At 29.7% G+C, this 18502-nt stretch overlaps 1 protein-coding gene across 3 annotated transcripts in view; it reads right to left on the bottom strand.

Moving 5' to 3' along the window:
• Nucleotides 1-338: 338 nt before the first annotated feature.
• Nucleotides 339-18502, bottom strand: part of LOC119602987 (mucin-5AC) — a 77238-nt gene continuing 59074 nt past the window's right edge. For all 3 annotated transcript variants that reach the window (XM_037954833.1, XM_037954834.1, XM_037954835.1), the window contains exons 3-9: nucleotides 17330-17547; nucleotides 13190-13393; nucleotides 3083-6481; nucleotides 2473-2797; nucleotides 2270-2400; nucleotides 1382-1549; nucleotides 339-1323 (exon numbers count right to left, since the gene is read on the bottom strand). In XM_037954833.1, coding sequence (XP_037810761.1) covers nucleotides 1012-1323; nucleotides 1382-1549; nucleotides 2270-2400; nucleotides 2473-2797; nucleotides 3083-6481; nucleotides 13190-13393; nucleotides 17330-17547 — 4757 coding nt within the window. In that variant the 3' untranslated portion in view covers nucleotides 339-1011. The remainder of the gene's footprint in view (nucleotides 1324-1381; nucleotides 1550-2269; nucleotides 2401-2472; nucleotides 2798-3082; nucleotides 6482-13189; nucleotides 13394-17329; nucleotides 17548-18502) is intronic.

The raw sequence follows: 18502 nt of genomic DNA, 5'->3' as shown, positions 1-18502 counted from the left end.
CTAACTACTAACTAACTAACTAACTAACTAACTACTAACTAACTAACTAACTAACTAACTAACTAACTAACTAACTAACTACTACTAACTAACTAACTACTAACTAACTAACTAACTAACTACTACTAACAACTAACTAACTAACTATAGAAATGTTGTCTAGTAGAAAAGCAACTTTTGTATAAAAATGTTGTGTATTTGACAAGCTACTTCTCTGTATAAATGTTTTATCTAAGAAATCATTTTGAAAGATTTAAATATTTTTGAATTTTTAAATAATTTAACAACTTTTTTTTTAATTTTTTACTTTTATTTTTTTCTATTTTCATTATTTTACTAAAATAGTTTTATTATTAAAGTACTTAAAACTAAACGAAAAACTACATTTATGTAATATTTTAGGCAGCTAAAAGATTTGTTGTTTTCTTTTTTTTTTTTTTTGTTTCAGTGTTATAAAAATATTAATTAATTAATATTAAATTTATAATTTACAAACTTTTTTTAAAAACTAAAAACTTGACTGATTTCATAGAAATTTTTATTTTGTTTAAAAAGAGCAAAATAAAAAATAATTAATTAAATTCAATTGCTTAAAAATTAAAGCTAAAGTATCAAACAAATTTCATATTTTTAAAATTATGAAGAAACTAAGGAAATTTTCCATAATTTTGTTTAAACAAGGCACATATAAATTTTGTCACAAATTCAAATAATAATAAAAATAATGCCAATAATTAAAAAAAAGAAAGTATTAAAGAATAAGTAAGAATTACAATAAATATAAATAAGTTTTAAGAGAAAAAATTAAAAGTTAAAGAGCATCAATATATAAAAAACTTAAACAACTAATTATTAGTTTAAAAGGGAAGAGTTATAAAAGTTTTGTTTAGAAAAAGTTAATTAATAATAAAACATGTTTAAAAAAAAAAGAAATTATAGAGCAAATTTTAAATAATTTTTATATACATGTTTTGTTTTGTAAATTTAAGAATTACACTAAAATTCTATAAGCTAAAAATCGGGATCATAATCACGTGCATAACGTGATGATCGGCCATTCGTTTGATTATTATACGTATACATTTGATGGGCATCCGCAAATGCATCTGGATACTGATGACCTCCATACAGCGATTGCTGATGATGCTGTGAATGATTGGAGTATTGTGAATGGGGATGATGTTTAAGAGATCTTTGCAGTGAATCACCCTTTTGGGAGGAGTAATTATTTTGCGAATCGTAATAGTAGTCACCATGACGTGTTGAACGCCAACTGTCGTAGATATTCGAACCACTGCTGTCGTTCATGGAGTTGGTAAAGCGCTGCAAGGAAAGAGTATATTTTAAAATGGTTTTAGAAGTACTGAAAAGTTTTACTTACCTTTGGTTTAATAGGTTGTTTTGTATCATTCCAGGCATCATCTATATTATAGAAATCATCGACGCCATAATTGTCCACACCACCCATGTGATTGATTTTCAATTCATTCAACATATCATTGGTTAAAGGTATAGGAGTCTTTTTAGCACGATTCTGGCGATTAAGTAACTAAAACACAAAAAAATAACAAAAACAATGTAATCTAGTCCAATAGACAAGCAACTTTTCTATAGAAGGGATGTCGGATAGACAAGCAACTTTTTCTATAGAAAAGATGTCCGATAAACAAGCAACTTTTCTATAGAAAAGATGTCCGATAGACAAGCAACTTTTCTATAGAAAAGATGTCCGATAGACAAGCAACTTTTCTATAGAAAAGATGTCCGATAGACAAGCAACTTTTCTATAGAAAAGATGTCCGATAGACAAGCAACTTTTCTATAGAAAAGATGTCCGATAGACAAGCAACTTTTCTATAGAAAAGATGTCCGTTAGACAATCAACTTTTCTATAGAAAAGATGTCCGTTAGACAAGCAACTTTTCTATAGAAAAGTTGTCTGTCAAACAAGCAACTTTTCTATTGAAAAGTTGTCTGTCAGACAAGCAACTTTTCTATAGAAAAGTTGTCTGTCAAACAAGCAACTTTTCTATTGAAAAGTTGTCTGTCAGACAAGCAACTTTTCTATAGAAAAGTTGTCTGTCAAACAAGCAACTTCTCTATAGAAATGTTGTCTGTCAGACAAGCAACTTTTCTGTAGAAATGTTGTCTGTCAGACAAGCAACTTTTCTATAGAAATTTTGTCTGTCAGACAAGCAACTTTTCTATAGAAATGTTGTAAGAGAATCATTCCTCTTACTCCTCCTCTTAAAAGATAACATGTACTTACCACAGTTATACCAAATATAACCACAAATACCAGAGAACCTACGCCAATGACTATAACCACTATGGCCCATTGAGGTATAAGCAAATCTTCTTCAGCAAATTCCACATTAGGTGTCAAGGGTTTGGGTATGACTTTGTTTTAAAACAATTAAAGAAAAATTAAAAACGTTTTTTATGATATTTAAAAGAATTTGGTGAACTTACCTGAAAAATCGGTGGCTACTGGATCTATAAGATATTTACCCATTAGGAAGGTTTCTTTGACTAGTTTTTCCTCTTTGATATCCTGATAACTACTATCCTCTTCATTATCGGTTTCATTTTCAGTTTCGGGCTTGTGGGGCAAGACGGGTTGAGGTGTTAGGGCTTCATGGAAGAGTTTCTTAATTTCCAAGGTATTGACATCTTGGGTAATATTGGCCAGTTCTACATAGTAGTCGACTAAAACACTGCCTTTACTGAAACTGTCAATACGTACTTTTTTATACCATTTACTTAATTTGGGAGCCGAGGAGTAGACATCGTTTAACTGTTTAAGAAAAGAGTAAAAATAATGAAATTGTTTTCCGGGTAATGCTAAAAATAAGTTAAGGATCCTCTTCTGAAGGCCCTAGATATCTTATGAAACAAAATTTTTACATCAGGGATGCGTAAGATATCTAGGGCCTTGGTAATTTCTTTTTTAGCTTCTCGTTCCTAAGATCTCTGTTGTCTTTCTAATTCAAATCTTGAATTAAAGATCCATGAGATATTTAGGGTCTTTAGAATGATATCTATAGTACCTGACATCAGTCCATTTCGGATTTTTACTTACTTGTGCCTCTACTTCTCTTGCCAAATTCTTCCATTCCGCCGTATTATGATCCAATAATTCTGGTTTCCAGGAAACACCATCTATAATCTTAATAGTGGCTGCCAAATCACAATCCGAAGTACAGAATCCGGGTTTAGTAGGTTTGGGTGTAGTGGTAGTAGTTGTGGTGGTGGTAGTGGTTGTAGTAGTGGTGGTAGAAGTCGAAGGCATTAATAAATCTTCGAAGTTAATAGTGGCTGTCTTGGCTTGTTCCAATAGCTTCTCTATAGAAATGGGGGTAGTGGAGGGTGTGGGCCAGCCGGTAAATTCTGTAGTGGCTCTGGTAGGTGGACCCTTTCTTACTACCACTGGAGGGGAGCCATTAGAGCCACCGAAATTCTCAGCGGACTCAAAGGTTCTGGGTGTGGTTAAACGTTGAGCTCCTAAGCGCTTGTGTATACCCTTAGGGAAGACTACTTTGAAACCAGAACCAGAGGAGGAAGAGGTATTTCCTTGAGTCTCCTCACTGGGTTTGGCAGTGGTAGTTGTGGTGCTACTAGTTGACGTTGAAGCGGGATGTTTGGCTGGTTCTTCTTCACTGCTGTTAAGTTTAAAACCAGGAGGCAATAGAGAAGCCACTTCTTTAAATTCAATTTTCTTGAAAATATCCTCTGCAACCTTTTCCTTTTCTTCTGCGGCCGGCTTATAACCCTTAGGCAATAGTTGGGATATGTCTATAGCTTCTGGTTCTACTTTAGGCAAAGGTTTTCTGGTAGTTCTTAGTTTATAACCAGGGGGCAAGAATTTGGTTATATCATCGGGCTCGGCAGCAGTAACTCCTGTTAAGGCTGGTTTCTTTTCTTCCGTTTTCTTTTCTTCTTTAATAGTGGGCGTGGTGGGTGTGGTTAGTTTATAACCTGGTGGTAAAAATTTGGATATATCATCAACCAAAGTTACCGCAGGTTTGGCTGTGGTAGCCTTGTCTTTGTAATCCTTGGGCAGCAATGTATCGAGGTTCTCGTCAAACTTGATTTTGCTTAAAATATTGTGTAGATCGTTTTTAGGATTTTCGGTGGTCGTGGACAATTTATAGCCCTTAGGCAGTAAACCGGCCAAAGAAACATCTTGTGCTACGGGGGAATTCTTAAAGGATCTGCCTATAGTGGAATTTCTTAAAGGTTTCTTGAATTCGTGAACCTCTTGTTCAGGTTTCTTGGTGGTGCTAGTTGTAGTGGTGATCTTACGATTCTTATAGGAAGGTCTCTTAAAACCATCAGGCAATAAACTGGCCAATTCATCCATTTCGGTTTCGTCAATATGATGCACCTTAACTTTGGGTGCTGGAGATTCATCGAAATGATGAACCCTTACTTTGGGAGCTGCAGTAGTCTTAGGCTGGAACTTGCGTATATTGGGAGCAAATCTATTACCAGAGGTGGAGGTAGTAGAGGGCGTGGACACTGCCATTTGACCTATTATGGGATATTTGCCAGCCAATAATCCACTAGATAGTTCCGATTGTACCCTATCCAATTTGTCTATGATACTTTCAGTGGAAGAGGAGGCCTGTGTCGAGGAGGTACTTTCCGTAGTTGATTCTGTTTGTGCCGTGGTTATTACATCCATTTCACCACTTTCATTGGTTTGTTCCGAGGAGGAGTCTTGATTGTTTTTACTAGCCTTGGCCTTAGCATTACGTTCCAATTCTGATAAAGATTTCTTAGACTCCTCCTGTTGTATGGCGGGGAAGGGCAAGAAACGGGCTCCATTTATACTTCTGCTGGTTTGTATGGAAGCTACCACCACATAGCCTTCGGTGGTATTGATCAAAACTTCTTCACTGACTGCTTTGGGTGTGGGTGTGGTTGGACCATCTACCTCCTCGGCGTTTTCTTCCGAAGCTGGAGATACTTTAGTTTCGGTAAATATGGCTTCTTCTTCCATGGAAAGAGTAGTAGAGCGAGGTGTCACTGGTGAGGGGAAGGCAGTGGAACCATTAACCACACTCTTGGTGGTAACCACAGAAATAACTTCCCGATCCAATATTAAAGGACTAGGTTCTAAAGTGGTAGTGGAGCTAGTACTTAAAGAATCATCAGTATTTTCCAAACTATGAGCCGAACCTTCATGTTCTTCTTCATGCTCGTGTTCCTCGTCCTCCTCAGCTTCTTCATCGTCACCACTTTCCTCATCTCCACTTTCTTCTTCATAGTCTTCCTCATCATAATCCGCACTAGATTCTTCATCATGCTCTTGCTTCTCACCCGAAGACTCGGTGGTGGTCATTAATACGGTAGCCGTAATTTTGTCAGCTTCTCCTGCCGCCGCCGATTCAGTGGTGGTTATTATTTGCTGATCCTCTTGCTTGTTAGTGGTAGTAGGTTCTGTTACCGGCATAACAGTGGCTTTTAAAGCTGCCTCACTATCTTCCTCCTCGTGATATTCTTCTTCATGTTGCAAAGGCTTTTCAGTGGTATGACCTTCACTCTCTAAGGAACCATCGGTAATAGCTTCCTTACTACCACTACCCGTTTCCTGATGTTCCTCTTGTGAGTACTCATCGGAGTAATTTTCACCTCCTTCCTCCTCATTGTCTTCCACTTTTTGTATCTCTTCACTTTGCGAAGCATTGGCGGAATTTTGAGCCACTACATCTTCTTGGTTTTCCTTAGAATTGGTTTGTGCTGTCAATGTGGTGGCTGCCACTTCCGTGGATTTGGCTACACTATCTATTGCGGGAGGTTTAGCTTCAGCCTCCTGTAATTGTAGTTTCTCTAATACCGGCAACTTTAACTTATTATCCACTTGCTCCTGAGTCTCTTCGTATTCATCACTTAATCCGCCACTTTCTTTGTGTACACCAAAAGGCAGAGCTGGTCGGAAAGGTGTCGAGGAGGCTGATACCTGTTGCTTTAGCAATTTATCCTTCAAGGGAAGCTTTACTCTTCCCTGCTTAACTGGGTAATTCTTAAGGGGTTTATTCGCCTGTATGGGTTCATTAACCTCGCGACTGATAAAGGCAGGACGACGATTACTGGGTTTTACATTGATCCTACTTAGTTCCGGATTATTGGCCTGTGTGGTGGTTTGTGTGGAAGGTCTGAAACCTCCTGAGGAGAGATTTTGTGTGCGTCCACCAAAACGATTATATCTACGACTGGTATTAGGATGTTCAGTAGTAGTTGAAGTGGAGGTAGTGGTGGTGGTAGCCGAGCTGGGTTGAAAACGATTGCGGGTATTGCGGAAGGGAACCTGTTGAGTTTGAGGTCCTACGGGAGCATCCACATTGGAGTAGGAGGTTGAACCTGGACGGTTGCGATTCGAACTGGGTGTGAAGCCACCATTACCAAAAGGTCTAGCCACCGAGTTGCCAAATCCAGTAGAGGCCGATAAACGGTTAGGGGAGGAAGGTTTATCCACCTGGAAAGAATGGAGAAAGGAAAAAAATTATTAGTTTACATATGTAAACAATAGGGTAAATAATGTAAAATATGTAAACTATTACAAAAAGGGTAAATTATTGAAAACTATTTAAAAAAAGATGTAAAGCCAGGTAAACTTTTAAAATTTTACATATTTTACACATGTAAACAATAATGTCAACAATGTAAAATATGTAACTAAAGCAAAAACTGCACTAATTCAATATATTAAGATATATCTTACTAAAAAGATTTTTGGTGTTGAAAAAAATTACATTTTTGACATATGTAACAATGATGTAAAAAATGTAAAATATGTAAAGAATGAAAAAACAAGGTAATTCATCGGAAAATGTAGGCCAAAGACAAAAACACTTTAAAAATTCGTTAAAAACCAATTGTTTACATGTGTAAACATTAAGGTAAAATATGTAAACAATGCAAAAAAGAGCTTATATTACGAATAATATAATAGAATGTAAGTAAACATCAAAAATAAATAAATTTTACATTTTTTACGCATGTAAACAATAACTTCAACAATGTAAAATATGTAAATAATTGAGAAATCGTTAACTGGTAATGCTAAAACTCATTGAAATTAATAAAATATTAAAAACAATTATAATGCAGATAATTTACACGTGTAAACAATAAGGTAAAATATGTAAACAATACAAAAACTGGAAAATTTAAAGTATTATACAATAGAGTACAAATTAACTTAATTTATAAAGAAATTTTACATTTTTTACACGTATAAACAATAATGTCAACAATGTATAAAGGGGTAAATAAACGTAAAATCTTAGTAAATAATGAAAATACGCAATTAAGTTTAATACAACATTAAAATGAAGAAAAATTCGAATATTTTACACGTGTAAACAATAAGGTAAAATATGTAAACAATACAAAAACAGACTTAATTAAAGAATAACACAATAGAGTATAAATTAACTTAAAATATAAAGAAATTTTACATTCTTTACACATGTAAACAATAATGTCGACAATGTAAAAATATTTAAATAGGTTAAAAATTTTACAAAATTAACGATAAAACATATATAATTAAATTAGGAGTTCAATATAGACATAATTTTGTTACTTTACACGTGTAAACAATAAGGTATAATATGTAAACAATGCCAAAAACTGGACAAATTGAAAAATAATGCAGTAGAACATGAATGAATCTTTGATACAAAAAAAATTTTCATTTTTTACATGTGTAAAGAACAATGTCAACAATGTAAAGAATTAAATAAAACAAAAAATTTTAAAGAATCATCGAAAATGCATTTGGAATTTAGGCATAAATTTAATAAAGTTATAATTCTGATACTTTACACGTGTAAACAATTAAGTAAAATATGTAAACAATGTGAAAACAGAACAAATTGAAAAATAATGCAATATGACATGAACAAATCTTCAATAAAATGTAATTTTAAATTTTTTACATGTGTAAACAATAATGTCAACAATGTAAAAAATGAAAAAATCTTGGAAAATTATGAAAAAAAACTTATTGAGTAAAATTAATAATTCAATAAAGATATAATTTTTTACTTTACACAGGTAAACAATAAGGTAAACAATATGTAAACAATATGAAAATAGAGAAAATTGAATAATAATGGAGTAGAATATAAGTAAATCTTCACTATAAAGAAATTTGAAATTTTTTACATGTGTAAACAACTATGTCAACAATGTAATAAAAGGGTAAAAAACGAGAAATGTTAAAAACATTATACGAACTGTCAAAAATAAGTGAATTATTTCAAAATTTATAAAAAAAATGGTACTTGACACGTGTAAACAATAAGGTAAAATATGTAAATAATTCGTAAACTTGGAAAATCGATATATCATAGTAAAACAATGCAATTAAATTTACAAAATAAAGAAATTTTATATAGTTTACGCATGTAAAGAATGAAGTAAAATATGTAAATAATGAAAAATTAATGTAAATAATGGCAAAATTCAAAGATATTGAATTAATTGAAGGCATTGGCCATAAATTGTAGGTTTTACTTTAGTATATAATGGAACGTATTTCATAATTAAGATTTTTTCATTATGTGTTATTCAAAATTGCCAATTTATCAAAAAAATTTTATCCATTAACCCAATTTTTCTTAAAAATAAATCAAAGCAAAACTTTTACTCTTCATAACAATCATCACAATTACCTATATTGTTATAACAGTTATAAACAATAACTTGCCCTTTTTTGGGATTAAAAATTTGTAAACCTAATAAAAATTGCATTTGATTTTTTCCCCCAAATGGCTCATTAAATACCAATACATTACAACAAAATATCTCAACTATAGCTCAAGCATACACCTGCCTCAGGCGCAACATTATAGAAAAATTTACAACATGCTGAGTGCAAGACAGCTCCCACAACTGATGGTTGTACGTCAGATACATAAAACAAATAGAAATCAATACACAAACAATTCATTATCAGAAATTCGAAATATATAACAACTTATTTTTCAAACTCAAACCTCCGAAAACTGTAACAATCTAATAAAACATTATGAAAATGAAAGTAAAGCAGCCGGCCGCCAATACATTGGTTTCTGACCAAATGAACACAAACGCTTTAAAATTATCAAAAATTACATAACAAGAGCGTTAAAGCATCATGTTTTGAACAGAAAATATAACAACTACAACAGTCAGTTACCAGAAATGTGAATAACAAACCCAACATGAAATTAAAACTGAACTAAAACAAGAAATATTAGTTTTTTTCTTCGCCTTTTTTCACTGAAAAAGTAAACCAAACCAAAAATAAACCAAAAACACCACAGACCAGACATATACAATCTTTCGTAGTAAAAATTGGAGCACCTAGTATAAATGAGATCCCCAGAAAAGCAACAGCAACAACAATAACATTAAATCTATAACTAAACAAATACTCAGAAGTTAATAATGTTAACAACAACAACAATTTATGCATTTGTTTTATTACTTTATACTTAACGCAGCAGTCAGTCCACTTAAAGGCGTTCAATACACATTTGCTGGGTTTACATTAAAGTTTATAAATCACCATTACAGTGGGACAAGAAATTATAAAAATAAGAGACAAAAAAAACTGCAACAAAAAGTTTTGAAAATTTCAAGAATTTTAATGCTTAACTGGGTAAAACTTTAAATATCAGAGTTTATAACACATTTTCCTGATTTTTACACATGTAAACAATAATGTAAAAAATGTAAACAATGAAAAAATATGTCAATATTACAAACAACAAAGAAATTTTAATGTTCTTCCTAATTCTTTATTAATTTTCATTGAAATTAAAAAAACTCTTATTTTTTACATTGTTTACATATTTTACCCATGTAAACAATATGTCACGTAGGTAAACAACTTAACAAATATATAAATAATTAAACTAACAGAAAATTTATAAAATATGACATAAGTTTTTAAATCAAATAAAAAACTTTCTGCAAAAAACTAAAGATTCGCCTACAAATTTGTATTGTTTACACGTGTAAACCATATGTCAAGTATGTAAATAATATGACAAATAAAGTGTAATCTTTTTGTCAAATATATAAACAATTAAACTAGCTTAATATTTATAGCAACTGTTAACAAATTTTAAACCAAAAAACGAATTTTCTGCCAAAAACAAAAAATTTCTTAACAAATTTGTATTGTTTACACGTGTAAACAATTAAAAAACATATGATAAAATAATGATTACACAAAAAATTTACATCGAAACGTAAACTAGAGAACTACAGCAACATTTTGGCATATGTAAATATTAACGTACACTAAGTAAATAATGTAAAATTTAAGTGAAAAGTCAAAAACTTGTAACAAAAAGTAATCGAAATATTTACACGGGTAAACTTTACACAAAAAACTACTTTCACATACTATTTTAAAAAATTTATAACAAAAAACCTAAACTATAATGTTAGTAAATATTTCTTACATTTTTGACATATGTAAACAATAGGTAAATAATGTAAAATAGATAAATATGCAAAATAAATATACATTAAACAAACACTAAAATGGAAACATAAATTTCCTTCTTTGAAGCTACATTTGACATCAATTTTACACACGTGTAAACAATAAGGTAAATAATGTAAAATATGTAAACAATTTAAAAATAAACAAAAATAAAGACTAACTAATATTAAAATTTTTCATATTTTACACTTGTAAACAATAAGGTAAAATATGTAAACAATTGAAAAATATAGATAAGGCGTCGAACAAATCATAAAATTATTTTAGAAATACAAACTAAAGAAATTTTACATATTTGACATGTGTAAACAATGATGTAAAATATGTAAACAATTGGAAATTAAGGTAATTTAAGCGAAATTAACATAATAACGATAAAACATTAAAAAATTATTAAATTTGAAAACATATGTAAATAAATAAAATTTTGCAAAAATTATAAATAAAATATTGAGATAAAATGTAGAAATTATAAATACAGAAATTTTATATTTTTTACACATGTAAACAATTAGGTTAAATATGTAAACAATTACAAAATTGTGGAAAATTACAGGAAAAATACTAAAATGAAAGTAGAAGTTTAAAATGATGAAATTTCAAATTGTTTACATGTGTAAACAATACGGTAAAATATGTAAACAATGGAAAATTAACGTAATTTATGAAAAAATTAATATAATATTGACAATAATTCACAATAATAAATAGATTTGAAAATTTTACACATGTAAACAATGAGGTAAAATATGTAAACAATTGGAAAAAATATGTAAATAATAAAAATTTTTGGAAAAATTAAAGAAAAAATATTGAGATAAAATATAGAAATTGTAAATAGAGAAATTTTACATTTTTTACACATGTAAACAATTGGGTAAAATATGTAAACAACTAATAAACTAGTACATGTTTGAAAAATACAATCATGTAAATTGGTCTCTGAAAGTAGAAGTTTAAAATTAAAAAAAATTTACATTGTTTACATGTGTATACAATTAGGTAAAATATGTAAACAATTGAAAATTAAAGTAGTTTAAGGATAACATTACATAGTAATGAGAAAACATTATAAAATTATTAAATTTGAAAATTTGACACATGTAAACAATAAGGTAAAATATGTAAACAATAAGAAAACATATGTAAACAATTCAAAAATTGAAATAATTAGAGAAAAAATATTGAGATTAAATGAAGAAATTGTAAATAGAGGAATTTTACATTCTTTACACATGTAAACAATTGGGTAAAATATGTAAACAATTAAAAAAACTAGGTAGAAGTTTAAAAATTAAATAATTTAAAAAAGTTTCTAAAAGCAAAAAATTTTTACTAGTATTTTCTTATGTAAACAATAATGTAAAATATGTAAATATTAAAAATTAGAGGAGAAAAGTTTAAAAGACAAATGATTTGAAGCCCACTCTTTGGTTAAAATTGATTTAAATTGTATTTTTCTCAACACTACTGTTATTTGAACACCTTTTAGAAGCTCGCTTTACTTAAGTTAGATTTATATAAATATTTATTTTTGTTTAAATGTGTTATTTATTTTCTTACTTAATCTTAAAGTTGTTACCACTTTGGGTAACAACTAGATTTACTTGTTTTTTCTACCCCAAAAACATAAACAATTTTGCAATAAATTATTAATGAATTTAAATTAAATTAAAAATTTTCAATAAAAATGTTTGCAACATGTAAACAAATAGCAAAAAAAATTACAAAATTCTTAAGAAAATCAAACAAAAAATACACTTTTTTTTGCAAAAAAATAATATAAAACAATTGTTGCAATATTATGAAACATTAACATTCCCACGTAAAGTACCTTTAGATTGATGGTGTTTTTTGTAAAAAAAAAACTTTTTTGAAATCATACCTAAAGGCAGGGTAGTGCTGTTCGTACGGTGGTGGCGGTATTATTAACATTTTACTCTACATTTGTATTCGCATTTATTATGTTCAAAACAATTTTGCTCTTTTTGTTGCTATTGTTGGGGTACTTTGTTAAGGTTTTTTTTTGGTATATTTAATTAGTGGTTTCAATTCAATTTGTATTTCTTTTTTTTAGAGCAGTTCACTTCATTTGTAATTCATATATAAATTTCATGGATTTCTAATACTTCACACAGTTAACTTAAAGCTAAAAGTTATATAGACAGACATCAAGACATACATAAATACCTTTAGATATGTGGTAATTTGTAAGATAAACTATTGTCTTAAGCTCTTCAACAACAACAACTAAAACACATGTGAATGTGTAAATGTGTCTGTCTGTATGGTTAAACTATAGATGGGAGTGACATTGTAAAGACTAACTAAAACAAATCACACACATGCATTCGAAATACCACAGAAAAACTCTATCACGTGTTGTAATACATATTCAAACAACAAAATTGATGAGTGAGTGTCTTGGCATATATTTTTAAAAATACCAGAAATTTTTATACCCAAAGAAAATTAAGTTCAACAGCAAAAAAAAAAACAAAAACTGGGTGTTAAAAAAATTACTATTGTAAAAAAAGAAGGTATTTTTTTATACATTTCCCTTTTATAGCTATGATTAAGCATATTTCTGATTATATATTCCTGGCAAGGTTAGTGTCTAGCAGTTAATTTTTTTTCACAAAGCAATATGTTAAATTGTTGGAATATTTCACTTACCGTTGGTTCATTGAAATGCTGTAGAAATTGTGTCTGTTGGTGTGGCACATTGACTCGTTGTGGCACAAAACCGTTTGATGGCGAAAAACTGCTACTGGGCTTAAACGATTTGGAACGTGTGTAAGTGGAAGCGGAACCAGTGGCTGTGCCCGGCACTCCAAAGGGACGTGGCGATATGTCATAGTAGTCATTGTTGCGAGTGTTCTGGAATGGAAAACAAAAAATAATTAAAAAAGAAAAAAATAAACAAAAAGTACTTTTTTATAATACATAATAAACAATAGTATTAACTATAGTCCCTCTATAGTAGTCCAATCAATAGTATTGACCTAGTTTATAGTATTGTCCACTCTATAGTTTTTACTAAAGTCCAGACCACAATATATACAAGAGTCCAGTCTATGGTATACTCTATAGCCTTGACTATAACCTTGTCTATAGTCTAGTCTATAGTCTAGTCTATAGTCTAGTCTATAGTCTAGTCTATAGTCTAGTCTAGTTAGTCTATAGTCTAGTCTATAGTCTAGTCTATAGTCTAGTCTATAGTCTAGTCTATAGTCTAGTCTATAGTCTAGTCTATAGTCTAGTCTATAGTCTAGTCTATAGTCTAGTCTATAGTCTAGTCTATAGTCTAGTCTATAGTCTAGTCTATAGTCTAGTCTATAGTCTAGTCTATAGTCTAGTCTATAGTCTAGTCTATAGTCTAGTCTATAGTCTAGTCTATAGTCTAGTCTATAGTCTAGTCTATAGTCTAGTCTATAGTCTAGTCTATAGTCTAGTCTATAGTCTAGTCTATAGTCTAGTCTATAGTCTAGTCTATAGTCTAGTCTATAGTCTAGTCTATAGTCTAGTCTATAGTCTAGTCTATAGTCTAGTCTATAGTCTAGTGTATAGTCTAGTCTATAGTCTAGTCTATAGTCTAGTCTATAGTCTAGTCTATAGTCTAGTCTATAGTCTAGTTTATAGTCTAGTCTATAGTCTAGTCTATAGTCTAGTGTATAGTCTAGTCTATAGTCTAGTCTATAGTCTAGTCTATAGTCTAGTCTATAGTCTAGTCTATTGTCTAGTCTATAGTCTAGTCTATAGTCTAGTCTATAGTCTAGTCTATAGTCTAGTCTATAGTCTAGTCTATAGTCTAGTCTATAGTCTAGTCTATAGTCTAGTCTATAGTCTAGTCTATAGTCTAGTCTATAGTCTAGTCTATAGTCTAGTCTATAGTCTAGTCTATAGTCTAGTATATAGTCTAGTCTATAGTCTATAGTCTAGTCTATAGTCTAGTCTATAGTCTAGTCTAGTCTATAGTCTAGTCTAGTCTATAGTCTAGTCTATTGTCTACTCTACTATAGAAAAGTCTATTACTAATTTTAATCATTGTATATCAATTGTCTATGTCAACACCACTTTTTCCCAAGGATATCCATTCCTACCTATTGATAACAAAATTCACTTAACTTTTAGGAACTCCCCCAAACAAAAGACTTAAGTTACATACTTTGCACATGTCAAAAACCACAGAGAGATTTTCTCTCATGTCTTCAATGATCTTCTTTTCTGTTTAATTGTTCATAATTTCTCCCATTATTACAATTTATCACAATAAATTACATTTTCTTCAACCGCAAAAGTTCAATGTTCATGTCACTTTCATTAAACATTATTATTATCTGATTTTTTTCTAGTTATTACAATTATTATTTTTTTTTTTCTTTTCATACATAAACTTTCTTATTAACATTATTTTTTAGTTTTTATTGCTCTATTATTGTCTGGTGGCAGACATATTTTCTTATGATTTGTTCGCAAGTAAAAGTGAAAATGAAAATAGAAACTTGATGAAAAAGAAAGAAAATAATAAAAAATTTAATTAAAGAAATATGTAAGAAGAAATAACAGGTAAAAGATAACATGGATGTATAACAAGGTCATAGGAGATTATGTCAAAGTTTTAATTTTTTTACTATTACATTTTGGGTTCAAGAAAAACATTAAACTTTAGGAAAAAAATATGAAAGGAAAAGTATTAAAAAATGTATTAAGCTGTTTCATGGAATCAATGAATGGTATGATAACCTTGATACAGTTTTTAGTAAAACATAATATGTACTTTTCAAATTTAGCTGTTAATTTAATAATATCAATTGTAATTGTTTTAAAATGATATGATCATAAATCATAATTTTTTGTATCTTAGATTATGATGACTTTTTGAAAGTAGCAACTAATTAAGAGAAGAGTTGTTTTTGCCAATCAGGAAATTTAAAACTGGAAAATTATTTTGAAGATTTATGTAAGAAATTATATCTCAGTTATTGATTGTGCAACATTAAATAAATGATTTTGTTAAGTGTACTATATCAATATATATATATATACTAGACTATAGACTATAGACAGACTATAGACTAGACTACTAGACTATAGACTAGACTATAGACTAGACTATAGACTAGACTATAGACTAGACTATAGACTAGACTATAGACTAGACTATAGACTAGACTATAGACTAGACTATAGACTAGACTATAGACTAGACTATAGACTAGACTATAGACTAGACTATAGACTAGACTATAGACTAGACTATAGACTAGACTATAGACTAGACTATAGACTAGACTATAGACTAGACTATAGACTAGACTATAGACTAGACTATAGACTAGACTATAGACTAGACTATAGACTAGACTATAGACTAGACTATAGACTAGACTATAGACTAGACTATAGACTAGACTATAGACTAGACTATAGACTAGACTATATACTAGACTAAAGACTAGACTATAGACTAGACTATAGACTAGACTATAGACTAGACTATAGACTAGACTATAGACTAGACTATAGACTAGACTATAGACTAGACTATAGACTAGATTATAGACTAGACTATAGACTAGACTATAGACTAGACTATAAACTAGACTATAAACTAGACTATAAACTAGACTATCAACTAGACTATTGACTTGACTGTTGTCTAAGCTATAGACTAGATCATAGACTAGACTATAAACTAGTCTATAGACTACACTATAGACTAGACTAAATAATATATCTAGTTCAAACTATAAATTAGACTATTGTCCAGACTATATACTATACTGAAGTCAAGAATATAGACTATACTATAATGCAAACTATAAACTAGACTATTGTTCAGAATATAGACTAAACTATAGTACACATAATAAACTATAGAACAAACTAAAGACATGACAAGACTATAGACTAGATTACAAGTAAAACTGTAGAATAATTCGGTCTGTAGACTAAGCAAGAAATTTGGACTAACTTTAGACTATAAGCCAGACTGTAATTTAAACAGACTATAACTGTACATAAAAGTGTAGTATTTTCTCCCTCAATAAGATATTTTTATTTGAATATAGCTTTTTAAAACAAAAGACTTAAGACACAAACCTCAACTTTATTTCCCCTTTAATCCCAAATAATTACAAAAAAATTATTGATCCAACATTTCTTTGCACATCACCATTATTAAAACGCAATCAGCCATAAAAAAAAATTTAACTAATTTTATAAAAATTACTAAAATTTCATTCAACAAATTTCACTCTTTAACAAACCTACTGTCATGAACTCTTTTTTTGGTAAATTTTTGATATTTAATTTTTATAGTTAAGCGTATATTAGGGAAACCTATACCCCCCTTACTACAGCTACAATTATACATACCTACGTCACGCTCACAAAAAAAAATAAATTTATTTTTAACTAAAACGGTAGACTGCTTGAATTTACAATTGATTTGTTTCGCTATTTGGTTAGGTTTAACTATATAGTTTTTTGTAGTTTTTTTCTTCATATATAAATTTAATTATATTATTTTGATTTTAACATTATTGTATGACTTAATAACTGCTATTTAACTTTCACTTGACCAAATGCAGTTTCTTATTTTCTTTCTTTTATTTTTGAATAAGTCCGTCTGTCTTTCTTGGCGTTTTTGTTGATTGTTTTTTTAACAATAACTATGAATTGAAATAAATATTTAAGTAGCTTTAATTTAATATTTATTGTTAAACAATAGGGTGTTAACATTTCGTTTTAATAACAAAGTTGCCAAGTAGGTTTTTGTAAAGGAAACTAAATGTAAAGAGGAAAACTTACCGTATATTGTTGTTGTCCAAATGGTTGGTAGGCAGCCGAGGTTAAAGGTTGACTTTGTGGCTGTTTACTTTCATTGCCTATGAATAAAATCTGTTCTTGATATGAGCCTGGTGAGCCAGCTCCTGTTGTGGAACTAGCACGATTGTAATTGCGACTACTTTGATATTGTGAAGATGGCACAAAACGATTGTGGGTATTTGGTTGAGAAAAATAATAATCTGCAAAGAAAAATACAAGACAAATAAGTTAAAATTTGAATCTCTATAAATTATTACTGTTTTTGCTATAATTAACATTTATTTCTTTTGTCATGTAAATTTAACTATTTTACACAGGTGTTTAAAGCTTGAAAGTGTTGTTAATTCATTTTTGTTTAGTTATGACACATTATAAACGTGTTATATACAGTTTTTATTATTATTATTTTTTGCTTTATATTTTCATATTTTTTTTTTTTTTGTTTATAGCATAATGTAGCAACAAATTTTGTAATAAATTTAAATTTTTTTTAGGACCATAAATAATATGTCTTTTTTTGTCGAATAATAGTAATAAAAAGCGAAAGCTTTACTTTTTCTTAGAAATGTATGGCAATAATAAAATTGTGTAATAAATTTTTATTACAAAATTAAATTTCTTCTCTAATTCACAAACTATTTTTATGATATGTAACAGAACTGGACACATGACAGACTAGACTATAGTCCAAAAGTTAAACTAGACTATACATTAGATACTTAAGATTAGACTAAAGACTAGACGATAAACTAGACTAGACTATAGACTAGACTATAGACTAGACTATAGACTAGACTATAGACTAAACTATAGACTAGACCAGACTATAGACTAGACTATAGACTAGACCAGACTATAGACTAGACTAGACTAGACTAGACTAGACTGACTATAGACTGACTATAGACTAGACTATAGACTAGACTATAGACCTATAGACTAGACTATAGACTAGACTATAGACTAGACTATAGACTAGACTATAGACTAGACTATAGACTAGACTATAGACTAGACTATAGACTAGACTATAGACTAGACTATAGACTAGACTATAGACTAGACTATAGACTAGACTATAGACTAGACTATAGACTAGACTATAGACTAGACTATAGACTAGACTATAGACTAGACTATAGACTAGACTATAGA

This window comes from Lucilia sericata, unplaced genomic scaffold (genome assembly GCF_015586225.1).
Source record: "Lucilia sericata isolate MDLA Ls3-8-SP2 unplaced genomic scaffold, ASM1558622v1 Contig000268F_arrow, whole genome shotgun sequence".
NCBI lineage: Eukaryota > Metazoa > Arthropoda > Insecta > Diptera > Calliphoridae > Lucilia > Lucilia sericata.
This window is presented reverse-complemented; position numbering and strand designations above follow the sequence as displayed.